The sequence below is a fragment of the Meles meles genome, chromosome 4 (genome assembly GCF_922984935.1).
Source record: "Meles meles chromosome 4, mMelMel3.1 paternal haplotype, whole genome shotgun sequence".
NCBI classification, from domain to species: domain Eukaryota; kingdom Metazoa; phylum Chordata; class Mammalia; order Carnivora; family Mustelidae; genus Meles; species Meles meles.
The window spans coordinates 53,879,230-53,895,438 of NC_060069.1; the positions used below are offsets into that span (position 1 = coordinate 53,879,230).

A 16,209-nucleotide genomic window follows, 5' to 3' on the forward strand; every position below is an offset into this window, starting at 1 on the left:
CACCCTTCCCTGCCACCAGAAATAAAAATTACAAAATAAGTAAGTAAATAAATAAGGTAAATAAGGGGGAGGGGTAGATTCAGTGCTTGCCACACTTCCTCCTTTTATGACACTACCCCTTTCTCATTTCCTATGCTGCTGACTGGTTCTCTACAATTTCCTTTCTATTTCCCAATTAAGGGTTTTAGAGTACTAGTTTGAGAGAAAGAGACTATCATTTTATCCACATTGTGCTTTAGAGGGAAAAAAAGCCTGAAACTGAAATGGTGGCTTTAAAACAACAAGCACTCTGGAACATATAATGCTATAAAACAGAAATAGAAAAATAGGAGAATAACTTAACAGGGAGGATGTGATAGCTAAGCAGAATGCAATGTGAAGTAATCTGTAACCAGAGAATAGGTAAAAGTATCAAAGTTTGCAAATTACTTGTTTCTCATTTTCAGATTTAGAGAATTCCAGGTTATCCCTCTAGTAATGTTGAGGGTTATCACCTACAGTGGGCTGTACTTTCTTAGGTGGAAGAATAAGAGCTTTAGAGGCTGGTGCTTGACCCACAGATTGTTATCCAGACCCCAGGGGGCATGCGGTATTCCTAATAACTAACAGAGTTAAATAGTGGATGCTAAGAAGTATTGTAATACTTCCTAAAATCTAGGTATTCCTTGAGATTATGCCAAAAAGATCTCAGTAACTCAAAAAGGAAGAGGAGGAGGAGGAAGAAGAGGGGGAGGAGGCAAGAGAGGGAGGAAGAGTGAGGAGGAGGAGGAAGGTGGGAAGGAAGACAGGCTGGTCTGCTTCATCTGTAAAATGGGGATAAGACCACCTTACTTCCCTCACAATAGACTGTTAGCTCTCTTAAAATTCCTTTCATCTCTAAGATCGTGAGTCTGCGACTCTAAGGTCTTCCTTTTCCTTTTAACCCTCTTGTTTTTTAACTCTCCAAAGCAAACAAGAGAGTTGTATCACCCAACATAGCTGCCGATGGCCACAAGTAGTCACCTAAGTTTATATTTAATTAAAATTAAATCGAGGTCCTCCGTCACACTGGCCCCATTTCAAGTGCTGAAGAGGCATCATCACGGAGAGGTCTATCAGATGCACTCCTGTAGACCTTTACAAACTCTGCTACCTGCTGCTTGCTCCTTGCCTTAGGTTCCTTTCTATAGTATCCATTCAGAAAATTATAATACCTATATATATATAATACATATATATGATACATACAATATGTATTTCATGGAAATCATGGAGGGACGGATCTTTAACATGGAAGGAAGTCCATGAAATAGATGATTACCATAATTATTTCAGGAACCTTCTGTAATACCACCTTCAAAGTTCTTTTTGTTTTTCTTGTTTTGTTTAAATTGAAGGACAGCTGACACAAAATGCTACATGAGTTTCAGATGTAACCACCATGAACTTGCTGTTATTTATTTACATTTTTGTTCAAAATTGACTCATATTTTTTACTAAGTAAATGTATTTGAAAGGTAACTTTATATCACTACTATAAATGTAAAGAAATATTATTTGCCTTATAAAGAAATGAAACAACAATGTAAGTTTTAGGTGGGCCTGTTAACAGAAGGGAGAGTCACAGTTAGTAGATGAGTATCAAAAACATACTAGCGAAGAACCTAGATGTCCATCAACAGATGAATGGATAAAGAAGATGTGGTATATATACACAATGGAATACTATGCAGCCATCAAAAGAAATGAAATCTTGCCATTTGCGACGACGTGGATGGAACTAGAGCGTATCATGCTTAGTGAAATAAGTCAATCGGAGAAAGACAACTATCATATGATCTCCCTGATATGAGGACATGGAGAAGCAACATGGGGGGGTAGGAGATAGGAGAAGAATAAATGAAACAAGATGGGATTGGGAGGGAGACAAACCATAAATGACTCTTAATCTCACAAAACAAACTGGGGGTTGCTGCGGGGAGCTGGGATTGGGGGAGGGGGAGCGGGCTATGGACATTGGGGAGGGGAAGCGAACCATAAGAGACTATGGACTCTGAAAAACAACCTGAGGGTTTTGAAGGGTCAGGGGTGGGAGGTTGGGGCAACCTGAGGGTTTTGAAGGGTCAGGGGTGGGAGGTTGGGGGGAACAGGTGGTGGGTAATGGAGAGGGCACGTTTTGCATGGAGCACTGGGTGTTGTGCAAAAAGAACGAATACTGTTACGCTGAAAAAATAAATAAAATGAGAAAAAAAAAAAACATACTAGCGTTAAATCAAGATTTTTCTACTTGAAATAATCAGAAAATAAAAAACAAATGAAAAGGATACAACTTTTACTACATAATTCACATATTATTTAATGCTATGCAATGTGGTATTCCCTAAAAATCATTTCCTGAACTAGTATCTACCCTGTGCTTTGGGAAATACTGTCCTAATGAATTTAGTATAAATCTGGCATTCAAAATCCTCTTAATTTGATCCCCTTCTCTCTCACCAACTTTTCCCGAGTTCTATTCACTGTTTCCTGAATTGCACAACTCTCCCATACTGTTCCCTCTGCCTAGAATGCTTTCTCTTCCTATTGCTCTCTTGATATCTCACCCATACTTTAAGATCCATCTCACATACTCGCTCTTTCACCAAATATTTACTGAGACTTTAATCAGCTGAAAATTAGACAGTATTTTGTTACTATCTTTCTTATTTCATTTACCATATCCTTACTGACATTAGTAATTATTTATATGCTTGTCTTATACCCTCGATGATACAATCATATACCTATACAACTCTTAAGGTCCCTAAAAATAGACACCCTGTCTTACTCATTTTTCTTTTTCCTGCAGAACCTAACACACTGCTTAGCAATAAGACATGCTCAATAACTACTCATCGAATTTAGATGAAATCTTAACAGACATGTTTACTCCTAACTACCACATCGGGAGGTAGATCGAAATTTACATTCATTTTTGAGACAAAGGTAATACTATTATAGCACTTCATTGTGCCTTTTTCCTTTAATCTAGGTTTGATCTCTTCTATTAAGCTATGTCTAGTCCTCTGGATACAGAGAAATAAACAATTTGGGCAACACATTAGATTCATTCACTAAGCTATATGAACTAGATGACTCATTTTGAAGGAGATTTTTACCATGTTTTGTCCTCAAAAATAAAAAGCACCTTTTCTTTATAGGAAGACTGAAAATTTTAAAATACATGTTCACCACACAGCCTTATTTATCTGGACAGATAATCAAGTCCCTGATAACACTGGTTACCTCTGGAAAAGATAACTGAATAGAAAAGGACCAGGAAAGAGACTTACTTTTCACTGCACATACTTTTTACCTTTTGAATTTTGCTCCACACATATACTTTTCCTACTTAAAAAATTTTAATTTTAAAAATTATCATATTCAATACCTAATCTTGGTCTTTTGGCTGGTATTTCATCAGGGTCCACTGTAGAAAACAAAGTGCTGAAAAGAGAGAGAGAAGAAAAAAATTATATATAATCTCTCTATATTTACATATACATACATACACCCGTTTTTATAAGTAAACCTAGAATGCATACAACATATCTCCTCCATCCACTTTGTCAAAAAAAATGAGATTCAACTGATGCTTAAAAAGAAAACACTCTTCTATAGTAGGCCTTTACCATTTGAGGACTTAACACTATTATTTAAACTATTTGAAAAGGCACTCAAAACTCCCTATCAAATGATAACCTGTAATCTGGCTAAAGTACAAACCTGAAACTGGCCAGAAATCACTTGGCTTAGTAAATGAACATAGGTAAAAGCCTAGGACTAGTATTTCCTTTTTCTCTCTAGAAATGATTTTATCTTTTTAAAACATCTTATTTATTTACTTGACAGAGAGAGAGACAGTGAGAAAGTGAACACAAGCAGGGGGGGTGGGAGAAGGAGAAGCAGGCTTCCCACGGAGCAGGAAGCCTGATGTGGGGCTCGATCCCAGGACCCTAGGATCATGACCTGAGCCAAAGGCAGATGCTTAACAACTGAACCACCCAGGCTGCCCTCCAGAAATGATTTTAAAAGAACAAATAATTTCCTTTTGAAAGATGACTTCTCCTCATCTTCCCCCGAAGGGAAAGTCATCTTCTACTTCACTAGAAGCAGACAATACAAGAAGCCTTAAAATTTAATTCTTAGAGAACTTGTTCTATTTAGCTGCACTTCTATCATGGAAACAATATTACAGTGGTAATAAAGAAATTGGGTATTTGCGCAAGTTTTGGACCTATACCTCAAGAATGTTAAAGGCTTATGATATATTATTAACAATCTTTTAAAAAAATATTTTATTTATTTGACAGAGAGAAATCACAACTAGGCAGAGAGGCAGGCACAGAAAGAGGAGGAAGCAGGCTCCCTGTGGAGCAGAGAGCCCCATGCAGGGCTTGATCCCAGGACTCTGGGATCATGACCTGAGCCGAAGGCATGAGGCTTTAACTCACTGAGCCACCCAGGCACCCCAATAATCTTTTAAAAGATGATTATGATTGATCATTTTTACCAAAAAAATGAACAGAAAATCCTAGGAGAATACCATTCAGTTCACAACTTTAAGCATCCCAGTAAGAGCTCCTGGCTTCATTTCCACTGAAAAAAAATGGCTTACATTGTAAAGAACTGTTTAGATTAAGGATATGTGGTGAAGAATAGTGTTTTGATCTCCAAATCATTGTTCCATATTTGAAAGTAGGGATTCAGAGCAAAAAGAAAGGATAGGGGAGGGGGAATTAACATTCTCTGATTCAATAAATACACACCAAATGCCTATCATGCACCAGCCTCGGCACAAGGCCCATGGTGTAGAATAAACAAACACTATCCTTATATATATTAAGCATCATTTTTGGCACTTTACAACATGTTCTCAAATGATCCTCACAACAACTTCACAAAAAGACAGAAAATAGGATGAAACCTTGGATTCTCTAGAACACATGATGGAATTCAGCCAACAGCCAATTTCATCAATGACCTGCATTCTCAGACTCATGGACTAAATCATCTTGTTCTCTCAAGCTCCAAGAAACCACCCTTCAACAATCTTGAGGCTTAATTAAAAAGAAACAAAAACAAAAACGAAATAAACACTTGATCACTAAAAGTTGATGGTGGGGTGTACAGAATTGGTATGGTATTTTATTCTCCAGATTAATTCTCCAGCAAGGTAGTATGAAATGGGACAAACCAACTTTTAGGTTTCCCAAAATTTTAACTGAATTTTAGAGTACAATTTTTATAGGAATGAGACACCTAATTTTTCTCCGTCATACACTAACTCTAAAGCACGGTACCACCCTCCCTCCCTCCCCCGCAAAACACACACACACAGTTTGACAGCTGTTTCAGAACAAAACAGCTGCTGTTTCTTGGTGCTACGAGAACAATTCTTGCAGTCAAAACGGCTTTGGGCAAGCTATGAAATCTCACTTCCCTTAGCTGCATTTATTGCCTACAGATGACGCTTGGGAGTGTGCTTTGTAAACAGTGAGCCACAACACAGACAGTATTCCTTCAATTTTTAGTTTTCAACCCAAGAGTAGCAAGATACGATACAGCCCCATTTGACAGCAAGCAGCCTGGACTCTGACAAGAACATCAAAGATCCTAACCATCGCGGGCCACTCCAAAGACAACTAGCTCGCTCCATCATCCGGAGCGCATCCGCACTGGAGGGAGCGACTACGTCACCAGGACACCCGCCACTCGCACCTCCACAGCCTTGGCCCGGCCAGCTGTTTCGGCCGAGCAGGGCCTGCCCGGCTGGAGCAGCGCTCTCCGGGCCGAGCCCCGGGTGGGGGAGGGGGTACAGCCAGGCTGGCACTCGGCCCCCTCTCCTCTCACCTGTTCGAGCGCCGCCTCTTCAGGAGGGCCCGGGTTGGGGGCACCGGCCGGTCACAGAAACGGAAAATGGTGCCGAGAATCCTAACCAGCCATTTGTACATACCAGGCCCAAGCAGCAGCGGCGGCCGACACACCCCGAGAAGCAAACCCCAGAGCTGTCGCCGCCGCTGCCGCCTTCGCCGCCTCGGCCACCACCGCCTAGGCTCAGTCGCCGACTTGTGACGCGATCGGAGGGCCCACAGATAAAACGTCCAGAGGGCTACAAGAGCCCCCCCACAACCCCGCCACCACTCCTGACGTCACCTCCTCCCGCCGGACCGGAAAGCATCTTCGTCTTCAATCTGCGCACGCGTAGCTTTGCCCTACCTTCTCCTCCCGAACCTAGCAACCGGAATGCGTGCGAGACGGTCCCAGTCCAATCGCTGACGAGATCGAAAAGGCTGTGGGCGGCGTTTTCTCTTCCCTTGGAGCCAGTCGCCAGACGGCCCGCGGGGCAAGGCCCACTGGCCGCACGTGAGGCTTCTCCACCCGGGAGGGAGCGCTCGGGACGCCTGAAATACAGTAGGTGCTCAGTAACCGTTTCTTGAGGGCACAAAATATAGGTAGTTCACATCAATTAACAAATGTTTATCCTGTTAACCGCCCTTTAGTTTGCATATACGTTACGTCTAGTACTTTATACACATGGTCACCTGCGTTTCTCCGAGCACCCCCAGGCGATGGAGAGAGTTTTGTGCCCATTTTTAAATAAATAAGGAAACCAAGCATAGAGCGATTAAGTTATTTGCCTAAAGTCACAAACCTAACTAGTGGTGTAGCTGGATTTGAACCAGGACCCGAGAGCCAGCGCCAGTCCCTGGCCCTTGTTGTGAGTCTACCCGGAGAGACACGATTACGAATTGCAAGATAATTATGTGCAATGAAACTTAAAGAGGCCTTACCTGAGGCGGAGGAGTACCTATTGGCCTCTTCCCCCACCCCTCCCCCCGCCAGGCTGGCCTGGAATGCTGATTAACTCTCTCTTTGTTATCTAGAGGTCACACTTTGGTTAATTTAAATCAATGAGGAAAAAGTCCCACCCTATTTAATGACAGAATATCCAATCCCCTTCTCCAAAAGGTCCTGGAATCCGTCTTTTTTCCTGCCCTAGAAATCCATTCCTGTCACTTGACCCTTACCTAGGATTCAGTTAAGGGCAGACTTCCCCGCTTGCTTGAACTTTAACACAGGCACTCCCCCTGACAGCTGTGTCCCTTGCTCAATAAAGTGTCCCGGAATTCTAGTGCAAGTCACCACCTGGAGCCCCAGGACTGCCAGCTACCCACCTATGTCTGTCACCCCTCTGGAAGAAAATCCTAAGTGTGGCCATTGGCCCCTCCCTTCATTCTCCAAATACAGCTTACACCAGACTATTACTGAAAGTTTGAGAATAGAATTACAAAGACCAAAGATTTTTTTATTTGAAAAAACTATTTAATTTCTATCAACCTTATTCCATATGGTTTGCCTTTGTGGAAGAGCACCTTAAGACCACTCAGAGGTTGTTCCTATCCATTCAGTGGCCTGAGCAGTGGGAGCTGCAGACCTGTCTTCAGCGGCCAGCTGGGCACTCCAGTCTTCAGTAGGGAACTGCTGAATTGGCACAGAGGGCACCTGCAAGCCTTCAGACCAGTCTGCGACTTCAGGCTGAGTAGCAGTGAACTCAGGAGCTGGAGCCGTCCATTTGATGAGGGAGCAGAAGGCAAGCCAAAGACAGAGCATAAGCAGACACCCTGAAACCTCCCCCCACAACCCTCACTCCTGGGTAGGACACCTGTGACAGTCTTCCAGGAATCTCCCAACTATCTTAATGTTAATACCTTGCTAGAGAGGAAGACAACCTTAACTTGACAATGGCAAGGCCTCTAGTATCTTATAGGTATCTTGTAGGTCAGTCCTCTTTAGCACATGAAAGTTCTTTTGAAACCTCCGTTTTCCATACTTTCCATACTTCCATAATCACCACTTCTCAAGCCCCCAGTGCAGCAACTCTCTCTGCCCACAGGTTCTGTCCTCGTGCTTTAATAAAGCCACCATTTTGCACTAAAGACGTTTCATCTTTCTTGGTGGTTGGCTCCAGACCCCACCTCACCTCACCTCTATTCCAAAGCCTCGTCACATTCACCCTGCCATTCCTCCTGGGTCACAGTCTTCCCAGCATCAGTCTGCTCTTCCTTTTCCAACTCTTCAGAATCTCTGCAGAAGTAGGGATCAGGCGTGACCTCCCATGGGTGTTCATGGGAATTGGTGCCACAGATGCACAGAACTTCTCCGGCCAACATCAGACCCCCTTGACTGGGCTCCCTTGTTGTTGCGAGGGATGGGCCTTTTCCACATAGCACTAGGGAGAATCTGTGTTACGTGAGCCATGGTAGGCAGGTTAACATAAGACACCTCTGTGAGAGACTGGTGGTCAGCCCTGGGATCAGTAACCACCAGAAGTCTTGGCTCCCAGAAGGCTGCCTGGATCTGGTTAGTGAAGGTTCTGGGAGTGAAATGGCTGGCCATAAGAGGGGCTCCAAGAGCACAGGACACTTCAGCACAGCTTGCTGGCCAGCATTCCTGGACATTTTCTTTTAAGCCACGTTTTCCACCACAGCAGTGGCACAAGTGGCCAGCAGAAGCTTCTCCCAGGTTCTCTTCAGATTTATGATGTAGATCCCGTTACTTTTTCTTTTGTAGGTAGACTGTTCCATTTGGAAGTCAAGTTTGGTGCCACCTAAGCAGATTCCCACTACAAGGGATTTGAAGACATCTTCCTCCTTCATTTGCAGGACATCAAGGGCTCCAGACATTGTACAAGTTTCCCTTTAGGTTACCATAGGAATGTAGAACAATGCCACTGGATGGACCCCTCGCGGAGGAGTGTGGAAAGCAAAGACCAGTTGATTTAGAAGTGACTATTAAAGTACTGCATCCAAAGTCCATTGCTCATTGCCTCCCAGAAGGACTTTCCTTCCCTCAAAGTCATCTCTCCACTATTCTCAACATCTTTCATGAGGCACCAATAGAAGAGAATTTCTCCTCCACCTCTACCCTGATGTGTTTCAGGCTGGGCTCTCAATTAACTCTAAAAAAGCACCTGCACATACACAAAATAAAATGTTAGTCATCCTCCATGAAAAGTGGAGGGCTTTGGAATTACCTCAGTCCAAACCCCCTGGGCCTCATGAACAAACAGTAACTCTTGAGTGGAGCAATGGCCAGCCACCACCCTCACTTACTGCCCCACCCCCACCTCCACACACGTCCCCTTTTTGTCCTCTTACTGCCTCTGGTTGCCCTCCGAAAGGGAGAAAAGAAAGCCACTCAACCTTATAGTTTCTCCTGCCTGGGGTTTTGCCAGTTAGTGCCCCTGCTGTCCTGTGGTCCTCAGTAGAGGCATAGGCCAATGCCTGTCCACTGGCAAGGAGTGGGATTATCCTCACCCCCCAACCCACCACTATGCTACAGCCATTCCTGGACTTCAGAACTCTTCACAAGAGGGCTGGAGAGAAAACAAAAACAAAACAAAAAACAAAAGTCCTATGGAACAAGGACATTGAGGTTTCTTCCCTGGTTTGGATAACTTGCACCCTTGTACTGTTAGTAGTGCTTAGGTTTTCATTGGGGTATCCTCCATGGTTGCCCAGTTTTCTGAAAAGATCCTCTTCCTTGGGGCACCTCGGTGGCTCAGTGGGTTGCTCCTCTGCCTTTGGCTCAGGTCATGATCTCAGGGCCAGGTCCTGGGATCAAGCCCCGCATCGGGCTCTCTGCTCAGTGGGGAGCCTGCTTCCCACCCCCCTCCCCCCGCCTGCCTCTCTACCTACTTGTGATCTCTCTGTCAAATAAATAAAATCTTAAAAAAAAAAAAAAAAAAGATCCTTTCCCTCCTCTTCCTCTTCCTCCTGCGGAGATCCTCTCCGTCAAGCCTTTCCAAGGCCCATCCCTAATTCTCCCCCTGTCCGCAAAACACTGAACAGTGAAGACCCAGCCAGCCCTCCAATTCATTGTTCAGTCTTGCACATTTTCCCTTTACCAGCACTCAGAGTGTTAAAAGATTTCTTGTGAGTTTTGGTCTAGCTGACCCCTGCCAGAGTTCTGGGCCATTTGATAGAAGTGGGTAGGAGCCCAAAGGTGAGATGTTGTTAGTTTGGGCCTATTGCGCCTAAAATCCAACATAGTTCACCACCCTGGAGATTAATTTCCTTCCGGGGATCAACTCTGGTATTCAGGAAAAACATATCCTCCTAATAATGGGACGTTGATCTTATTCAGTCTAATCTGGCCTTATTATCCAAAAGCAAGTAGAGTTCCTTGTCCTAGATTTTATTACAAAAGCTGCTCACAGGCTTGGCCTGCCTTGTGGAGAAATAGCACCCGGCCCTACCTGAACTTCTTTCCTAATCTGTAAAATAGAGGTAATCGAACCTGCTTCTCAGATCTGCAGGCCAATGAAATGTACTCGTGTGTGATGGACTGACTTCAGCGGCCAGCATGGCCCAATGCCTAATGTTTCTCTTCCCTCTTCTTCAATGATCTAATAAGCCGATTTACTGATCACTTCCACATCTTGCATTTTCCACGGGATCTGCGTTTCCCCTCTCCAAACCCATCAGAACTACTGTCATTCAGGGCCTGATCATTTCTCAGTCCTTTGCAAAAGCCACCTCCTCTTGTATTCTGTCCCTCTTGTATCTATTTGCAGGGCGATCCCTCTTTTATTGTCTTTTGTGGTGGTTAAGGAAGGCAAATTTATAGTTGTTCTTATTTATTAAGGAAAATACATTTATAAATTAAATTTGTTGTTTTCTGTTACTAAATCACTAAAAGTGGTTGGGTTGATTCTCATCAAATTCCAACTGTTTTTTGGAGTAGTCTGACTTCAACTATGGAGCAACCCTGATACTTACTTTGGAGGGCCCTAGGGAGAACCGCAAAAAGAAAGGAACCTCTGGGAGGACCTCAAGGGTTCCCAGTTTCCCATCCGGAAGAGGAGGATGACTCTAGGCAAGAAAGACCCTGATCAGTTAGCATGAATACCTTGAAGGGCTCATGATGGTTCCAAATGAGGGCCCAAGGCAGATGTTACATACAGGTGTGGATTCTTCCAGAGTTGCTTCTCACCTAGACAAACCTGTGTGCCTGCTCTGTGTATATAACTAAATAATGAGGTGCAAGATTCTTGTGACCAATCCTTGGAAAGCCAATTAAAAACAAAAAGAGAGTGTGCCTGGGTGGCTCAGTTTAAGCCTCTGCCTTTGACTCAGTTCATGATCTCAGGGGCCTGGGATCAAGTCCCACATCCGGCTCTCTGCTCAGCAGGAGTCTGTTTCCCCCCCTCTCTCTGCCTGCCTCTCTGCCTGCTTGTGATCTCTCTCTCTGTCAAATAAATAAATAAAAATTTTAAAAAATAATAAAAATAAAAACTGGATTTTGATTCTAATAATAATTTAAAACAGCAGTTTAAGATCTAAATAAATCTAAAATATATGGTACCAATGGATATTAAATATTGGACACTACCCCTAATTTTTAAAAAAAATTTTAATGGACTTTAATTTTTTTAAAGATTTTATTTAAAAAAAGATTTTATTTATTTATTTGATAGAGTGGGAGAGGGAGAGAGCACAAGCAGGGGGAGGGAAAAGCAGGCTCCCTGCTGAGCAGAGAGCTTGAAGTGGGGCTCAATCCCAGGATCATGACCTCAGCCCAAGGCAGACACTTAACCAACTGAGACGCTCAGGTGCCCCTTTAATGAATTTTCAATTAAAAAGCATTTGCCTCTGTCTTGCCCGTGTGCCTACAGGCCTTGCTAGAGCCCTCTACTCTTGAAACCCTCTGAGCAGCACTCTGCAAAGAAGCAGTTACTTAAAAGCACTGGACTTGCATTTATTTTGTTTGATACATTGTAAGGAAGTCATGGTTTCTAAAACAAAGTAGCTCTATTCCATGAAAAATACTTCTTGGGCCAGAACAGTAGTATGCAGGTGTTTTCCTTATTGTTTTGTAATAGACTACCAAAAAATTATCCACATAATAATGTTAATAAGCTAACCTAAACGTATTATTCTCTATACATTTATATTATTTCTTACATTTTTTAAAGGATTTTATTTATTTGACAGATAGAGAGATCACAAGTAAGCAGAGAGGCAGGCAGAGAGAAAGGGGGAAGCAGGCTTCCCACTGAGCAGAGAGTCTGATGCGGGGCTTGATTCCAGGACCCTGAGATCATGACCTGAGCCGAAGGCAGAGGTTTTTTTTTGTTTTTTTTTAAGATTTTATTTATTTATTTGACAGAGATCACAAATAGGCAGAGGCAGGCAGAGAGAGAAAGGAAGAGAAGCATGCTTCCCACTGAGCAGAGAGCCCCATGCGGGGCTCCATCCCAGCACCCTGGGATCATGACCTGAGCCAAAGACAGAGGCTTTAACCCACCGAGCCACCCAGGCGCCCCAGAAGGCAGAGGTTTTAACCCACTGAGCCACCCAGGTGCCCCTATTATTTCTTACATTTGTTATATATTGTTATGGCATATGTCATTTTTTATATTTATTTGTATTACTACATAAGAGTAATATATTAACATATAAACAAGTGAATAAGAAGAAAACTCAGGTTCTCACTGCCTTGAAGGTAAAACCCAAGGTCCTAAGCATGGCCCACAAAGTTCTTCATAGCCTGTCTTCAAGTTATTTTATCGTTTCCCTATGCATACATCCAAATTGGCAATCCACACTTCTTTTATGACTCCAGGTTTGTTCCCTCTGCCTGGACTGCCTTTCCTCCACCTTATTCGTCTCATGATGATGATGGTCTTTAGAACGCAGTTCAGAGAGGACCCCCTGTGTGAGGCTTTTCCTTTGGCTCTCCTCTGTGGAATTCCAGCATCTTACTGTTTTCTCCTCAGTTCTACAGAGTACTTATCCACAACTCTATATTAGTGTTGTTATCATTAACACATTTGTCTTCTTTTTTTTTTTAAGATTTTATTTATTTATTTGACAGGCAGAGATCACAAGTAGGCAGAGAAGCAGGCAGAGAGAGAGGCGGAAGCAGGCTCCTTGCTGAGCAGAGAACCCGATGTGGGGCTCGTTCCCAGGACCCTGAGATCACGACCTGAGCTGAAGGCAGAGGCTTAACCCACTGAGCCACCAGGCGTCCCAATATGTCTGTCTTCTTGAGAGAAGGAGCCACCCCCTATTCTTTATTATTTTTTTAAACGGAAGCTTGAGAAGAAATAAAACAAATATACAGATGAGGGGACGGTTGCCCTGGTCTCCTTGTAGAAAATGAATCGAGGAAACTTATTTTTCCAAAGTGTACAGCTAGCAAGAGATTGTGGGGTCACTGATGCAGATGAGAAGACATTAGAGTGAGTCATAGAGCAGCTTGGAGCACTAGACCAGGGTGAGAGAGGACATAGGTCACCTTCCCTGACTGTTGGCGCCAGTGAGAGCTATAAAATTACCTCCCCTCAGTTCCAGGACACTTCCATACCTGTTTTTCCTGTCCACACATTTGGAACCTTGCCTGCCTCCTTTCTATTCTGCTCTCTGTAGCAAGTGATTTCTAGGTTAAGGCGGCGGGGGGGGGGGGGGGGGGTTGGAAAAAGAGCCAGTGCATAATACTAAGTTGGAAGTGAAACCAATTGTGTTATTCTTGAGTTCTGATCATTTATCAGGGTCATTGTATTGAGAAAACCGACCATTATTCACTCTTGACTAGCTGATGAGAAATGAAGAAATGGTTTTCCTCAGAATACCTTGGAATAAATGTTAACACTCAAATAGTTAGGAGTTAGCCCATCTTTTGGAATTTTTAAAGACTTTTATTCTGAAACAATTATAGGTTCACAGGAAGCTGCAACAATCATACGAGGATGTGTCCTGTACCCTCACCCAGAGTCCCCCAAATCTGTAACATCTTACATAAGTAGAATGGAGAAAATTGATGTTGGTCCAATCTACAACTCAAATTTGGGTTTTACCAGTTTCACACGCACTTATGTGTTTGTGTGTGTGTTTGTGCGTGTGTAGTCCTGCCCAATCTTATCACCTGTGTAGATTGCCCTGACCACCCCACAAGCAAAAGACAGAATTAATTCCCCTCTCAAAGATTCCCTGTGCACCTGTTCTCCAGTTCACCCCACCTTTCCTCCCCCCCAGCCCCCATCCTCTGGAATGCTTTATGTTTTTTCACATTTGAGATTTCTTTTTTTTTTTCATATTTGATATTTCTTACTAAATCTCTTTCTTTGAGAGTATGGGTTCTCCCATTGATTCCTGTGTTGTTTTCAATGCTCTAAATAGAAAAAAGCACACAGCTGGGGAGTCAGATGGCACCTTCTGTGCCTACCAGCAGGAAAATCATTAACAGTAATACAAAGAGGCCTCCTAAGGGAAATGATTCTTATTCCTATAATTGGCCAGTTTCCAGGAAAAATGTACATTGGCTCTGCCTAGATAAAGGCTTGGCGTGGTACGAAAACTGATAGGAGCTCAACAAATATTTATCAGACAAGCACACTGATCCAGCAGTGAGCAATGCATTCCATAAACAGGTTCCTAAGAGAATGTGGAACAATTCTCCATTTGTTCCAGAGGGCAGTTGTTTCCAAATCAGTAAAGCTTGCTGCAAATGGAAAAATAAAAAAGCTAGCAGGTCCCCTATTTGTTTTTCTCTGTTTGTGTATCCTTAATTTATTTCTCCAGCGGGAGACAAAAGATGAAAACAGACTACAGAACTGACTCACGTCGTTCACCTGAAACATCACTGCTGTCAGGTGCCCTCCATTCCTAAAATCCACTTGATCCCTATTCTCAGCCTGGAGCAGCCCTGTTTTCCGACAGGTGGGAAAGGTGTGGAGGGCATAGCCACGTAGGTAATAGGAGTTACGCAGGGCTCAGCGAGCTTACCTTCGTAGCAGGCACAGTGCTGTGAACTGTACTTAAAATAGTTCATTGAATCCAGAAAACAGCCCTGTGAGATAGGTGGTCTTGCTTTTTTCATTTGACAGTTGAGAAAAGTAAGAGTTCAGGAACGGAAATGTTCTTAAATGTGGCTTCGAGCCACACAACTATTGAGTGGAAGACACGGGATGTGGACCACTGCTGGGGAGTCCTGGCATTCATCAGGTGTGAGGTATGACCAAGAATCTACACACAGTGCTTTGAAAAGTCCCCCAGGGGAGATCTCAGGTACTGACTCTTTGGGAAGCATTGCTGGAATCTACTTCCTGCAAGGAATCCCCTACTGTTGGGATGGAGTACAGACATAGAGGACTGATAAACTACTATGAAAAATACTGTTGCTTCATAAATGCCTATTTCATGCAGACAGTGCTAAACGACTAGTGGCTTCTGCCCTGGTGCTCCAGAAGAAAACGTATTCTTCAGTTGTTCCCGTCTTTATTTATAAATTCACGGTGCCTGGGTGGCTCAGTGGGTTAAACCTCTGCCTTCGGCTCAGGTCATGATCTCAGGGTCCTGGGATCGAGCCCCACATCGGGCTCTCTGCTCAGCAGGGAGCCTGCTTCCTCCTCTCTCTCTGCCTGCCTCTCTGCCTACTCGTGATCTCTCTGTGTCAAATAAATAAATAAAGTCTTTAAAATAAATAAATAAATTTATGTTTCAGCTCATCAAACCCCCACTAGCCTGAGTAAAGGCTACAGGCACCTCCACCAGAGGGAATTAAATGACCTTGTAGCCGTGGGAGCCCAAGTTCAGTTACTTCCAACACTGAGGTAGATAAGTTCTGACACAGCTATTTAAAGCTTTTGTGCTTACTTTTCTTTTAAAAAGGAGGAGGAGAAAGAGAGGGAGAGATAGGAACTCTGGATAGGAAGAAATAAAAATATGTGTAATGCCATAAAAATTTCCTTCAATCTGAAGCCTATTTGGACATATACAGGGGAATGATTAGGCTTACTGAAATGTTCTTAGCAGTCTAAAGACTGCCATATGAGGCAGGAGCGTGTGAATTAACATAAAAAGTAGTTTTGTGTTCACAGGCCAACAGAATAGTCATTGCATTTGTTTCATTCACAAGGACAGGGAGGCAAATATCTCAAAGCACACTTGATTTCAACATACCACGCCAAACGACTAATAAACCGCCCACAAAGAATGAAACTATTTTGAACTCGTCATTCTGCAAGTACACATTAGGATATTAAGACATGCATACAATTTTTTAAAAGATATGCATAAAATTGTGTCAGGCAAAAATGTACCAACCTTCCACTGAAAAGAGGAGGAGTCAAATATCCTGAAAGGGTTGGGACCTGCCTGCGGTCCCTCTCTGGAACTTCCTGTT

At 43.2% G+C, this 16,209-nt stretch overlaps 1 protein-coding gene and 1 pseudogene across 6 annotated transcripts in view; both read right to left on the minus strand.

Annotated features, from left to right (window-relative positions):
* Nucleotides 1-6,152, minus strand: part of SENP2 (SUMO specific peptidase 2) — a 36,712-nt gene extending 30,560 nt beyond the window's left edge. For 3 of the 6 annotated variants that reach the window (XM_046001976.1, XM_046001974.1, XM_046001975.1), the window contains exons 1-2: nt 5,872-6,152; nt 3,410-3,465 (exon numbers count right to left, since the gene is read on the minus strand). In XM_046001976.1, coding sequence (XP_045857932.1) covers nt 3,410-3,465; nt 5,872-5,972 — 157 coding nt within the window. In that variant the 5' untranslated portion in view covers nt 5,973-6,152. The remainder of the gene's footprint in view (nt 1-3,409; nt 3,466-5,871) is intronic. The other 3 variants (XM_046001978.1, XM_046001977.1, XM_046001973.1) reach the window with 2 other exon arrangements.
* A 1,243-nt stretch (nt 6,153-7,395) lies between these two features.
* Nucleotides 7,396-8,705, minus strand: LOC123939908 (annotated as a pseudogene).
* Nucleotides 8,706-16,209: the final 7,504 nt, after the last annotated feature.